The sequence below is a fragment of the Netta rufina genome (assembly GCF_964035555.1).
Source record: "Netta rufina genome assembly, chromosome: 4".
Lineage (NCBI taxonomy): Eukaryota > Metazoa > Chordata > Aves > Anseriformes > Anatidae > Netta > Netta rufina.
In genome coordinates this window covers 20,566,801-20,581,032 of record NC_140127.1, presented here as the reverse complement: position 1 = coordinate 20,581,032, position 14,232 = coordinate 20,566,801, and the positions used below count along the sequence as shown (strand labels likewise).

Below are 14,232 nucleotides of genomic sequence, written 5' to 3'. Positions count from 1 at the left end.
TTGGTGCTAGCACTCAGAGAAATGTGATAATTCTGCCTTCAACAAGAACCATTTGGTATCCACAAAAAAAAAAAAAAAAAAAAAAAAAAAAAGTGCTAGCAGAAAACCAGCAACAATGATGCTGCAAAAAGCCAGCTAGCTGGGGCTGCAGTCCTCGATGATGAGAAGATGTGGCAGACGTGGCAGACCCCTCAGGAAACCAGAGGCATCGTCCCCTTGACTTCTCAGTAGAGACGTTACTTCAGATGCCTTCACAAAGTCTCTCAGATCTTCCCTTTATCCTGTTTGCCATAGGCTGACACGGGATAAATCTCACAAAAGCCAATGATCAGTGTAACATGCAAGACCACTGATGTTTCCTCCCTGTTTCTGCAAAGGCAGGGAGGTGGAGGGATGTTGCCCATTACTTAGCCTCTTTCTCTGTTTCTCCGTACCACGACTGTTATAAGGCCAATGTTTGCACTTCAAGAGCAGGGCACAGCCTGTCCATAACCCAGTCCCAACATCACAAATCTCTCAGAGTTAGCATAGTTAGGCACATGACAGAAATGACTACCTGGAAGCCACTGGGCTTCTCTGAAGTTAGAGCAAAATGGGCTTTTGGGTCAGCTTTTGGGTCCAGCTTTTTTGGACCTTTTTGGCTTTGCTGAAAAGAAGTCCATCAAATTCCAAGTCCACAATTAAGGCTCTGTATGGAGGGTTTAAATAATAATAGCATGCTTGAATTATGGCGTAACAAAATTAGTAGAACATGCAGGATTCATAAACCTCTCACAAGAGTCCTCTTTCCCACTTGAGCTAGAAAAAAAGTCATGGCTAGGAGTTATAAAAGACTCTCGAGGGAATTAGGCTCTGAATTCCTATTGAATTAACATTGTTTACAAAGCAGTCAGAGGTATAATGGTTGCTAATGACTCTTTAATGAGTCAAGTTATAATGCAACATGTGGTGAAGCACAATAAACAGAAAGGCTGCGCTTCCTTCCCATTTATTCCACCATGCACAGGTGTAGAAGCCCTGAATCTAAACGAGTTACTCTGCTGGGAATAGAGTAAAAGAGCCAAATCTGGTCTGTACCTTGAAAAATTATGTTTCCTTTACACCAAATCAAACTGGGAGTGAATTAGCTCCATCTTCATCTCACCGTCCCTTCAGGTATTTGTACACGCTGATGAGATCCCCCCGAGCCACCTCTTCTCCAGGCTGAGCAGTCCCAGCTCTCTGAGCCTCTCCTCACACAGAGGTGCTGCAGTCCCCTGATCATCTTGTAGCCCTCCATCAGACTCCTTGCAGTGAGTTTAGGTCTCTCCTGCACATGGGGGCCCAGAACTGAACCCAGCACTCACATCCCCACAGGTGCAAGACCACCTGAATGCCACTGAAATCGATTTTAGCAGGAACCAGATAGTCACACAGGATCCCTACCCCCAGCACCCCTGAGAACTGGAGTGCCTGCTTACAGACATCTTGTTTGTCACCAATGACATGAGGTGATTCTCTTTAATTCTGAGGATCCTTACCCCAGAATTTCAAAATCAATCCCTGATTTTTAAAAGCACAAGGGAAAGCACAGCACCAAATTCTGTTTTCTAGAGCTGCATGGATTCTGAGAATTGTTTCACAATATAATGCAATCCTTCTTCATCTTAAATGCACATAGGGATTAAACCCAGGTAAGAAAAGAGGAAAATGTGCAAAGTTGCTTTAATAACAGGGATGGCACTGGCAGACTGCTCAGGTCACGCCACTTTGCCTCTAGCTCTGCATGCTGAGTGGCACTGGGGCAACTTTGAGCACCTCCGTGCCACTTCAGGGACTTGCCTCGTGCAAACACCCGGCACACGCTGTCTTGGGTTTTGCCACACATAGAAACATATGACAGGTAAAGGCTGTGTCAGGTCTTGTGCCAAGGTAAATTGGCTTCTGTAGAGGGGTGTAACATGTACAACTACACCTGGCTTTAATCAGTGGAATGTTTTTTCCTAAATAATTCTGTATTCATTAATTCTGTATAATTGTGTATTCATTAACTCTACTACATATAAGTTTGAAATTTTACTTCTGACACAAAAAAAGTTGACAAAGGAGATACTAGAAAATGGGACCTTTTCCAAGTGTCCCTTTGCTCTTCCCCTTCTGCCGCCATGGCCATCCACCGAGCTCCAGTGCTGAGCCTGACATGCGGACTCGGTAAGGCTGAAAAGGTGTGAAGTCACGGAAAGTGTGTCCTCATGAATGCAGCAGTCCTCCCACTGGAGTTCATATAAACCAGAGTAATCCAAAAGCAAAGCAGGGCAGGTTTTACATTTACAAAAGGCTTTTAATCCTGAACAGCACCATGGGCTATATTGAAATCACACTGCAAACTATACTTGCACTGAAGGTGCATTGACCTGGCAGTCCCATCTGCCACCTCAGGCACCAAGAGATCCTACAACAGGGCTCAAAGTTTGGGGGATTTTTTGGATGAAAGGGCCAAAGCGGGGGTGCGAGGCACTGCCACGAAAAGTCAAGGAGAGATGCTTTTCCAGGGGTGCCCAAAGGGCCCCCTCCCACTGAGCCAGCGCCGGGGTGCCACCTCTACCGGGGTGCTCCCCACCGGCGGCACCTCGCCCCCAGTGGCACCACCCCGGGGGGAGCCGCAGCCGGGGCCCCAAATCGCCGCGCACACCTTTGCCGCGAGGAGGTGGAGTGGGCTCTCGTGGGGATGCAAAACGTTCAAAAATATCCATATTAAATTATTTTTTCTTATAAAAAGCCTCCTCCTAGCCTCCCTGCGAGTGTAAAAGCCCCGGCAGCGGGAGCTGCCGGCGGCGCACAGCCCCGCCGAGCCCCCCGGCGCGCCCAGCCCCGGGGTCCCGCTGGTGCCCGGTGCCCGGTGCCCGGGGCTGCCCGGCGGGGCGGAGCGGGGCCGGCGGCGGCGGCGCGTCCCTCGGGGACATAACCACATAACCAACCTCCCTGGCGGCGGGAGCAGCCTCGCAGGTGCCTGCAGCTGGCGGTTAACACAGACAGTAAGAGGATCAACTCCATCTCCGCTGGTGGAGAGAGAAAGGAGGGGGAGTTAAAAAAAAAAAAAAAAAAAAGGGAAAAAAAAAAAGGGCAAAAAAAAAACCAGCCTCCCCCCTCCCCATTTGCCATTCAGGGTTTGGTTAATTTGGATGATAACGGTTGGTGTTTAATCCCATTGTACGGCGCTGAATATGGCGCAAGCTACCCGGCTCCCGGCGGCACAAAGCGGCCGGCGGCACGCCGCGCCGGGCTCCCCGGGCCGGGCCGCGGCCGGCAGCGGGGGGACGGCACCGGGAGCCCCCCCCGGGAGCAGCCCCGGAGCCCGGAGGGGCCCGGGGGGGGCTCCGGGGCGGCCGTCGGGGGAGTCCCGGGAGGCGCCGGGCCGGCCCCGGAGGCGCACGGGCGGCCGTGGAGAGGGGCCGCGGGGGCCGGGGCCGCCGGGGCTCCCCCCGGGGCGGCGGCGGCGGGGTCCCGGCGGCGGGGGGGCGGCGGAGAGGGCGGCCCCCCCCGTGGCGCCGGGGCGGCCCCGCCGGGGCGGTCCGGGGCGATCCGGGCCGGTCCGGGCCGTGCCGTGCCGGGGGCTCCGTGCGCTCGGCGGGCGAGGAGCGCGGCCGAGGCGGGCGGAGGGGAGAGGAGGGCGGCGAGGGCTGTGAAAATATGTTTGCGGAAAATAGACAATTGTTGGATTAGACGTATTCAAGTATGAAATAATGCCTTTTTGTGTAAAAAACTGCAGCAATGTGAGCGTACAAAAGTTCCCCTGTGGCAGTTACTTGCTCCCTTTGTGAGCTGTGCGCTCCGGCGTCTCCACTTGGCGCGTTCAGCGCGGAGCCCCCCTTTAAACGCGATTGTTTCTTTCTTTTTAATGACATTTACCGGATCAAAACATGCTGTTAATTCGATCAGAAAGCTTTACCCTCCCTGACAATGCCACAATAATTTCTCCTGAAGTTTGTTAAATTGACCAAAATTAGGCAAATGAATAGGGGGTCTGTAGGCGACCCCGCTCGCAGGTGACACCGCATAATGCACTCTCGGGCCAGCTGCGATCCCCTCTTTATTTGCCCCTCTTTTCTTTGACCCGCATTATTAAAATTTAGGCCCAATGAAACTATTCATACTTTTCAATGGGACATTTTCCTATAGGATAATAGGCTACAAATTGAGCCTCTCCAAAGGGGGGAGCGGGGGGGCGGGCCGGCACCACACAGCCGCGCACCACACAAAAAGCCGCGTCGTGTGCCAAAGGCTGCCGAGAGCCTCCCCGGGCCGCCGGGGGGGCCGAGGGAGCGGGGGGGGTCGTGTGCCAGCCCCCGGGCCCACACCTGCCGGGGTGTCCCCGCCGCATAAAGCGGGGGTAAACAAAAAGCCGCGCTGCCATCTCTTATAAAGATGGACGTGTCACCAAGTCGTGTGAGAAAAGCCTGAGAACAAACGGGGCCACTCCGGCTCCGAGGGCTCTCCCTTGAACCGGGCGGAACAGCCTATTAAGGGCTTACTTAATTACTTTAATGACTCTGGACAGGCTTTAAAATGCAGTCAGCGCCGGGGCCGGGGAGGGGCGGGGGTGCCGGGGGGCGGCGGGCGCGGGGAGCGGGCGGCCCCGGCTGGCACAGACGATGCGCCCTGCGCCCCGCTCCCCGGCCCGGCCCGGCCCGGCCCGGCTCGGCTCGGCCCCGCGGGGCCATCACGTGCGATGCCGGCTCCACGTGGGGCGACACAGCTGGGCCCCCCCCGGCCGCGGGGCGAGGGGGGAAGGAGGGAGAGGGGGCGAGGGAAGGAGCGTCCCCCCGGCCCTCTCTCTCGCCCCCTTCCACCCTGATCTTTAATGCATACATTCCCCGGCGCGGCTCTCCCTAATCCTATGGGATCAGCGGGCCCGTGAAGGCCCCCCGTCCCCCCCAGGACACGGGGATGGCTTTATAAGGGGCCCGGCGCCGAGGGGCCCGCAGTGCCCACCATGGCCTCCAAGCTCAAGGAGCGGCGGGTGAGCCGCCTTGCGCGCACGGCCGGCCCTGCCCTGCCCTCCCCCTCCCCAAAATAATAATAAAGCCGCCCCCCACCCTAAAAAAAATAATAATAATAATAAATAAGGAAACAAATCCTAAACGCGTCCAGCCGCCGTTTAGGATTTCAGCGGGGCTAACGCGCCCCGTCTGTTTTTGCAGAGGACGCCGGTGTCCCACAAAGTGATCGAGAAGCGGCGGAGGGACCGCATCAACCGCTGCCTCACCGAGCTGGGCAGGACGGTGCCCATGGCCCTGGCCAAGCAGGTAGGCGGCGGCCGGGCCCCGGGGCCTGGCTTGGGGGGGCCGTGCCGAGCCGTGCCGGGCCGTGCCGGGCTCCGGGGCCGGCCCGTCGGGGCGCGGGGGGAGAGGTGACGGCGCCCTGCCCCGCGTCTTGCAGAGCTCGGGGAAGCTGGAGAAGGCGGAGATCCTGGAGATGACGGTGCAGTACCTGCGGGCCCTGCACTCGGCCGACTTCCCCCGCGGCCGGGAGAAGGGTAGGTAGGCGGGCGGCCCCTGCCCCCTGCCCCCTGCCCGCCGCCACCCCTTCCCCATCCCTCCCCGGCGGCGGCCGGGCGCTGAGGAGCCGCGCTCCGCTGTGCCTTCCAGCAGAGCTGCTGGCCGAGTTCGCCAACTACTTCCACTACGGCTACCACGAGTGCATGAAGAACCTGGTGCACTACCTGACCACGGTGGAGAGGATGGAGACCAAGGACACCAAGTACGCCCGCATCCTCGCCTTCCTCCAGTCCCAGGCGCGCTTCGTGGCCGAGCCCCTGCTGGCCTCGCTGGGCTCCCCCCCGGAGCCGGAGCTCCCCTTCCAGCTGCACCCCGCTCCCGAGCGCCCCACGGGGCTGGGCCCCGCCGACACCCCGCTGCCGGCCCCCCACGGCCCGGGGGGGCCCTTCCCGTGGCCCGGCGCCCCCCGCAGCCCCCCGCTGCCCTTCCATCCGCTCCCCGCCGCCGCCTCCCCCCTGGGCGGCCCCGGGCAGCAGCGCGGCGCCTTCCTCTCCCCCGTGCCGGGGCTGGAGCGCCGCTACCTCAACCTGCTCGGCCATTCCCACCCCAACGCCTTCGGGCTGCCCCCCGGCCAGCCCCCCGCCGTGCTATAGGGGCTCGGCCCCGGCGGACTCCTATTTATGGCCGCGGACGGGGCAGGACGGGGACCGGGACCGGGACGGGGACCGGGACGGGACCGGGGACGAGCCCCCGGGGTCCCCCCGCTCCCCGCCCGCTCCTCCGCCGCCTCCCCCCCCCCCCGGCGCGGCGCCTGTACCAGCGATGCCTTGCAATAAACGTGTGTGGCCGCGGCCCCTTCTTGTCTCCGGGAGGGGGCTTCGGGGGTGCGGGGTGGGCTGGGGGAGGCTGTGGGGGGCCGCTCCGTGCCCCCCGAAAGGCAAAAATGGGAGCGCAGAGGGAGGCGGGGGGGCTGCTGCGCGCCCCGCGGGCACGGCACGGCCCCGACGGCGCCACCGGGGGCGGCGGGAGGATGGAAAAGGTGCCGGGGATGTCCTGGGGGGGAGCTTTTGGGGTCTCCCGAGAGGCACCGCCGCCCCCCCGGATCTTACCAGCGGCTTCTCTGCTCGCTCAAGGGGGGAGAAAGGGACGGGACGGGGCGGGCCCGGGTGCGGAGCGACGGGGACGGAGGCAAGAAGCGCCCCCAGAGCCACAGGGACCCCGCGGGGAGACCCCAGGTGCCCCCCAGCCCGGGGAGGGGGCGGAGGGGAGGTCCCGGGACTTGGGTAAGGGGCTTCGGGCAAAAGGGCCCGGCGCTGAGCTTGGAGACGTGCAGGGAGGTGCTGAGCGCACCGGGTCGCGGTGCGGGTACAGGGCAAGCTGCCGGCTCGGGCTGCTGGGAGAAGGGTCCCGGGGGGCGGGCAGAGAGGGGGGAAACCTCCCTCCCCCGACGGTTTTAGGATCGGGAGCACGGGCACCCAAAGGCAAAGCCACCCCGTGCTGGCGCCTGCGGGAGGACACGGGTCCGCTCTTGGCCAGCGCTGGGTGCAGGACGCGAAGAAAATCCTACACGATTTTTATTCTGTGAGCATTAAGCTATTGTCACCCCCCCCTCCCCACACACACACTTCAGCACTGAAGCATTAAAGATATAGTGTTTCCCTGGAAATATAAATTATTAATATATTCAGCATTTTGGTCACTGTTAACCAAATTAGACAAAACTTCCCTTTGCTAAGTAGATTTTCTCTCTGGGATTAGCAGAGGGCCACCACGGTCAAAACTGTGGTCATTTACATATAATTTTGCAAACTTGCACTGGTCCATGACAGTCTTTGTATCTCGAATGTTGCTATTCTGGATTTTTTTTTGTCCTTTTCGTTTTCATTTAGCTGCGGAGGATAAACCCCGCTCTGGCTTGACAATGACTTTGGGATAAAAGTCCCCCACACGCCCGCTGCCTCCCCCGCCGCCCATGGGCCTCTGCCGGGCCCTGAACTTGCCCCCGGGCCCCGCAGCCCCTGGCTTTTGCCCCACAGGTATTTGGGCTCTGCAGCAGGGCACAGAGCTCCCCCAGATGGACATCCCCTGCCTCAAGTCTCCACTGGGCTTGCCCTGTCTGGCCGCTGCCCCATGGCACTGTGTGGTGCTTTGGTAGTGGCCTTTTTAAAAATTTCTAATAATTTTCAGTGTTCCCATGCCAGGAGGTCATAGCTATTTTGGGGGGTTTGCTGGGGGAGCTGGATGCAGTGCCACACCTGGGCTGGTAGCACTGCCAGCACCGCTGCTTGCTGGTGGAGCTTTGTGCCCCCAAATAAACTGCCCCAAAATACGAGCTCTGTTATGCACCTGCCTGGCTAAAAGTGCTGCTGGTGAATCCCCTCCTGTCATCTCCTGTCCCTTTCCTTCTGCTGCTATCCCTTCTGCCTCATTTTGCCTTGCCTGCCTTCCCCATGCCTCTCGTGTCCCCATTGCCTCCTCTGCCCCTTACCCAAAATCCCACTGTCACACACCTCTAACTCCTCTCTACACCACAGGTCTGTCACTCCCAAAAACAGTTGCACAGCAGTCACACCTCAGTATGCTTTCCCCCCTTTTTCTGGAAATTTATGTTAAAAGCTCACTAATTTATCACAAGGATTTGTTTTTTTGAGCTAGTGTGGAAGTAAAACACCATCAAACAGACCAAAGCCTGCGCCCAAACTCTCTACCCCCAAAAATTTGCATTCCCAACAGGCAACAGGAGACCACTGGCAAGAAGCATTTGTGTGTCATGCTTACTACTCCAACACCAGGAATAGGTCTACAAGCTTTGACCAAACTCCTGTGTCCATCCCCTCACATCATCAGCTTTATTTCTAGCAAACGTGCCAACAGGCTATGTAAAGGGCTTGGGAACAAAGGCTGGCCTGGGGAAAGGACACTAGGAAAACATAATTATGGCAAGATGTATAAAAACCACATTTTAATACATTTAGAGGTTAAAGCTCTGAGAGCTACCCACATGCCATGCTGCCCCCAGAGTGGCATGTTAAAACAAAACTGATTTTAAAAGCGCCAAAAGTTCAATGCCATGAACATCTAACCTGAGGAAAGAGGAGTCATTTAGAAGATTCAAACTCAGAATATCAAATCAGGTTGAGTTTATGAAACATTGCTTAATATTCATCTGCAAGCTGCAGCAATTGAGATGTGCATTGCGTTTTGGCAGCAGTAACACATTAATTAGGCTGAAATAAATACTTTTGCTAACAAGAGCTCTAAACTTCTGCAGTTGAGCTATAAAAAATAAAGGCAATTTAGTTTTTATGATTGTAAGAATACAAAACCTCAGAAGTGGAGTCTTCCTCTGTGAAATGATTATGTAATTTAAAAAAAAAAAAAAAAAAAAGGCTACTTTGTCTGGGGAGTCCTGCAAGGGAACAGGGAATTCAGACACCACATTAGTGCCTTGTCAACAGATGAATTCACAGAGACCAGCCTTTAAATGGCAATCCTTTATGAATAAGATACAGGGTTCGTTTTGTTTTGTTTTGTTTTTACCTCCCCCAAACTCAAGTGCCCACCTGTACAACATTTCTGACTGCAAGAGGCGATGCCACTTCAGCTGCAAGTGAAATCAGGGCACAGAATAAGAAGAGTAGCACCTATGGAACAAACCCCATGTAATTTCAGTTTCAAAATGAGAAGATATAACAGGTATCGATAAGGTTCACCGAGCATGGGTTGTAGGTTTTCAAGAGCCTCAGGAAAACCTGAGACAACACATATTTCATGTCACACAACTATATATTGGAAAATTCTAAGGAAACTGGTATAACCTAAGACTTGCATATTCCACTATAAAACCTCTTTTTATAGTGATAATAATAATATTCTTACACAACATACTTTATTCATAGATTACGTTTTTTGTAGTTTTATAATTGAAAGTTGCAAAAATTCTGTGATGCCTGGAGATGGGGAGAAAGTATTTGGAAAAAGAGCAAGAGCACATCCTTTGCTGCATAATGCCAAAAACTGTAACACAGCAAAGACATACAAAAACCAATAAAATGTTGCTTAAAGATGCCACTGCTTAGAAAGGCCAGTGGGTTAAAGCAAACAAAGGAAAAAAATATAATAATAATAGAAGATCTCCACATACTTTTTACCTACTTGTATATATGGCAGACCAAATCCTTAGCTATTGCAAGGAGGCAAAGCTTCCTGGAGATCCCTGAAGCTGGAGTTCCTTACATGAGGAGAAGGCACGATGGAGTTGTATCAGCAGAAAGCTTACCAAGCAGGTAAGTGATATATATTCCTGTGGCTCCTCATGCTCATTTTATTAACTTAGCTGTGCAGCCATGTTTGCAGAGATGTATGGAGAGCAAGTAGCCTACCCTGGTCCTAAACAGAGAGATACTCTGAGCATGAAGGTGAAGTCGTGTACCAAACAGGCTGCACTGCCCACTGTTCTCAGTGTATACACTGTTCCTCCAAGAAGAAAACAAATAAATAAATAAAACCAAAACACCTAAGCACAATAATCTATACTTAAATGAAAGGCCAGCTTCCATCTACATGCCTATGCAGGATCTAAACTACCTCTACGAGGCCAAAGCATCCCCTTTCCATTGTGAGGAGGCTCCAAAGGAGCAGCAGAACAGCCTGCTGCTCTTCACTGAAGAGCTCACCTTCTCAGAAACTATTTATTTGCAGCTCTCCATGCTTTTCCTCTCCTCTTCAGAAAATTAGTTTTTCACAGTGTATGTTACAGTTAGGAACTGTGTTATAATCAGCTTTGCTTTAAGCAAAGAGCTTCTGCTACCCCTATGCAAAGCAACATATAGTATTGAATATGGCAAGCAAAGAGTAGATCAAATTTAGAGATAATGTCATGACTTTCCTCTTCTTCCAGCAGGAAGTTACAGAGATTTGGGATGGACTGGAATTCTGGAAAAGAGAGGTAACCCCTGCTGCCAGCATCCAACTTCTCAAAGGCCCTTGAACTTCCAGTCACCATAACTTCAAACAGAAAAAAAATCAAGGTGACAAGTTTCTGCAGGAAAGTGACCACCATTTAGCAAATGGGGCACAAAACCCTTCAAGCATCTTGTCAGAGCTGACAGAGTGTAAGATTAGGACATAGCATGCTGTATGTACAGCCTGTAGGCCTGCAGATGCGCAGACAGGATGCTGGCAAGTTTAATTCTTTATCAGTCTAAAATATAAGGCTGAGATAAGACCAATAGGATATTTCATTGATGTACTTGGAATAGTTATTTTGTCATAAATCAGTGTCATACAATGAAGGAAAAATCCTTTTAGTGGTCTGCTAATAGAAGGGTGTAATTTGTAAGCATTTGACTTTAACCAATCACTAAATGTCTAAAAGGTAGAGGTCTAAGGACAAATTAAGCACTCTAAGCTCTCTTTCCAGTCAAGAGGGACAAACAGGACTTTCCAGCAGATAATTTACCAGGCTGATTTTAGACTTTCCCTTAAAATGAGCTGATTTGCCTTGGAGACGTGTTGTCTCTTTCCCCCTTTTGAACCAAGAGGGAATGCAGGATCAATAGGTCAGATTCAGATATACAGGCAGGGGAAAAAATCAGGGCAGCCAAATCCCACCCTCGCTGCTGCCTGGCAAGTAATCTAATTTATCTCCCCAGATATTTCAGAGGGGTTAGACATCTCCAAGCTAAAATACCATGTCTAATCAAGAGAAGTTTAGTTCAGTCTCCAGCGAGTTAGCCAAGTAAAAACTTGTTTTTCCATCTCATCTGCAATATTTGCTGCTCATTAAAAAGAAAAAAAGTAAAAGAAAAGAACCTTTTCTTGTGTGTCTGTTATACAGACTGAAGGTATAGTAACTGGTGACTGAAGATGCAGTAAGTCTGTCACTGAACTGAAACAGCTGATGTGTGTTTAAGGGTATCCCAGTGGCTTGTTATCCCAGCTGACAGGTATTTTTAATGTACTTGTTGCATGCCCTGCTAGAGCAGGTGGGGAAGGTGGGAAGGATTTCAGGTGGAAGCAGGGCTTTTTATTATTTCCCTCTAGCAAGTGTGATTTCAAACAAAGCCAGTAGCCACTCCCTGAAAGCCAGCGTACCTTTCTCCATAGTCTGGTAGCCAAAATATCAAGCTCAGAAGCTGAGGTCCTCCACAGCACTGGTTAGATTTACTTGTATAACAGCCACATTACTCCCATTGTTCCACCTTTCCCAACACAAAATAAAGGGCTTCAGGAATTCCGTGTATGAAATCCTTACATAGAAAAAACGTATTTTAAAGTATCTGCATACTAGGGAGAAATTTGCCTTTGCTTTCAATGGAAATCAATCCTTTCTTCTCTCCTCACACACTAGGCGTTAATTTCTTCTAAATCTTCATGCTCCTTATTTAAGTAATAGGCAGTGTTTATTCAGCAAGCTTTTAGTACCCCTGAATAGCTTTGGTGGAAAGGCCATGGATGTGAAAAGGTATAAAAAAGACTTTTCCTGTTATCACACTGACACAATTCCTCCTCGTGATTTTTCGTCTTATTTCTGCTGTCCTTCAGGCTGTAATGTAACTGCTGCCTTGTTCTGTGGAGCAGGTCGCAGCTTCCACTTTATGTTACACTAAACTCCAGCTGACAGCTGCTCAGAATTATGGCAGCAGAAAGAGAAATGCAGTGGGTAGTACTGAACCTGCAAAGATCTGCACACAACTTCAGCCTTACTTTAAATTCAGCCTTTATTTTACCGAGGGCTGATTTCACTCCAGTTTCAGAGGAACTGGTAAAAAACGGGTGTTGTGAAGTGTTAGTATCATGGGGATTTCAGAGGAATTGGCCAGTTAGGAAAAATAAAATAGTGGTCACATTGGTGAGTTCTTCCAGCCTAACACAGACCATTTCCCTTGGATGTGAAAACAGGCAGGACCAAGATGAGTTGCCACAAAGCTGCCATCTGCATGCTTGGAAGCAGGACCTCAGCCGCAGCCCTGAGTTCTCCTACCTGATTTTAACCCAGAGGGATGAAGAGCTGCTCTTCAGGACAAGGAGAAACAGTATTGCAGAAGCAAGACATCTTTTTCTATGCCTGCCCAGGGTATCTTCCACCTGTGCTGCTCTCTTCCTCGTCCTACTTATTTTCCTCCTGCTTCTGTGCTCTCTTTAGGCTCAGGTCCCAAACAAAACAGAGGGCTCTCATCAAAGAAACTAATCAGCCCTTTTCTGAGAGAGAAAACACTGTCCGTTCGATCCTCTCTCTTATTACAACTGTCTTTGGTGGACTGTTATCTCTGTTATCTCCTTAACAAACATATCAGAGACTCACTGAGTGAGAAACATCACTGTAATACCTGCCAGCACACTTTCAGGCTGGTTTTCTTCTTAAAAGGTAACCGCAGGTATGGCACTGCTGTATGGTGTGCAAACAGAGGAGGTGGGATGCTGCCCCATAACCTCTGCCAGCCCCAGAGAAAGCAGGAGATGAAACTTGGCCCATTCCTTCTGAAGGGCAAGATGCCCAGACAGCTGAGGTGTGCCACCTGCCACAGCTCAGGGAGGTGATTCAGCCTACACAGGAGCAGTATTTACCTTGCTGCCTGAAAAAGACTGGTCCTGACGGGCTGTAATCCAGCCCAGCCCCGGCAGGCTCACGCTGCTGTGCTTCCTTAGTCCTGCAAACTCCCCCCCGATGGTCATGGGGGGTGGTGTGGCTGAGACACGAACTCTGATTTTTGTGTTTTAATGGCCAAGTGCAGAACGTGGAGCCCATCGGCAGCTGGCAGCCTTGCCTGCCTTTCCACCCACCCTCTGCCGGAGCATGGCTGCGAATTACCACACACTGCAGTGTGTGCTCCTCGTTGTGAAGGGGGTGTAAAACAGCTTCTAAAAAAGTCGACGTCTCTCCAGGTGGTTAAGTGCACAGAGATGCAGCCAGCGTCTGCAGAGGGCATCAGCACAGCCCGGCAGGGTTAAAAGGGAGGCTGTCCGAATTCAGCCGAGACCTGAAAATCTTGAAACACGTAAACCCTACATGCGCCAGATAAAGAAGGCAGAAAGAAAGGTGCCCCCTAATGAGTTTTTTTTGCGCTTGGGTGAGCGAAAGGGCTGCTTCAGGAGGCTAATAACTGAAAACCTTCCAGGCTTTTGTCCGGAGAAATGGCAGGCACTTTCCATCCCTTTGAAAAAAAGAAGGCCTTTCGGAGTCTTCACGAGAGATGTGGATTTTAAGGGCGACCTTAGGTCATACAGAACTAATCAAGCGAAAACAATAAGAAAATTAGACTGACAGTCAGCAAGTATCTGAGGACTTTATCAAAAAGAATTAGGAATGGACAAATTCACTGGGAGCAAAGAATCAGATCTGCAAGGTGGCATTGTGTGGCGGGATTAAATTATTTATTCATTGTTAATTTATTTATTTATGTATGTGCAAATGACATAGCTGCTGCAGGTGCTGAGGAGTTTCTGAAAAGGCCCAGTTTTAGAGCCAAGGCTAGAATATTGGTCCATTTAACTCATTCTTTTCCTTAAGGCGATCAAACAGTGACTTTTATCTAGGAGATAGAGGAGGAAAAACCATATGTGTACTGGGAATGATGCGGGCTCTGAGCAGCACTAAGTACCCAAGTATTCCAGCCTCATTCACGAATGCTGTGCAGTTTAATGTCCAGCAAATTAGCAAATGAATGCTTATGTCAATATGTGAAAAATCCCTAGTTGGTTTAAACAGATAAAAAGCCTCTTGGGAAATGGCAGAAAATGCAGGCTTTCTCTC

At 51.9% G+C, this 14,232-nt stretch overlaps 1 protein-coding gene across 1 annotated transcript; it reads left to right on the top strand.

The window, feature by feature from the left end:
• Positions 1 to 2,144: 2,144 nt before the first annotated feature.
• Positions 2,145 to 6,161, top strand: HELT (helt bHLH transcription factor; the record flags this gene model as incomplete). Its single annotated transcript, XM_084286047.1, has 5 exons — positions 2,145 to 2,204; positions 2,790 to 3,014; positions 5,181 to 5,285; positions 5,419 to 5,515; positions 5,631 to 6,161. The coding sequence occupies 5 exons, from the start codon at positions 2,145 to 2,147 to the stop codon at positions 6,128 to 6,130; spliced, it is 987 nt and encodes a 328-aa protein (XP_084142173.1). The 3' UTR covers positions 6,131 to 6,161.
• Between the last annotated feature and the right edge of the window lie 8,071 nt (positions 6,162 to 14,232).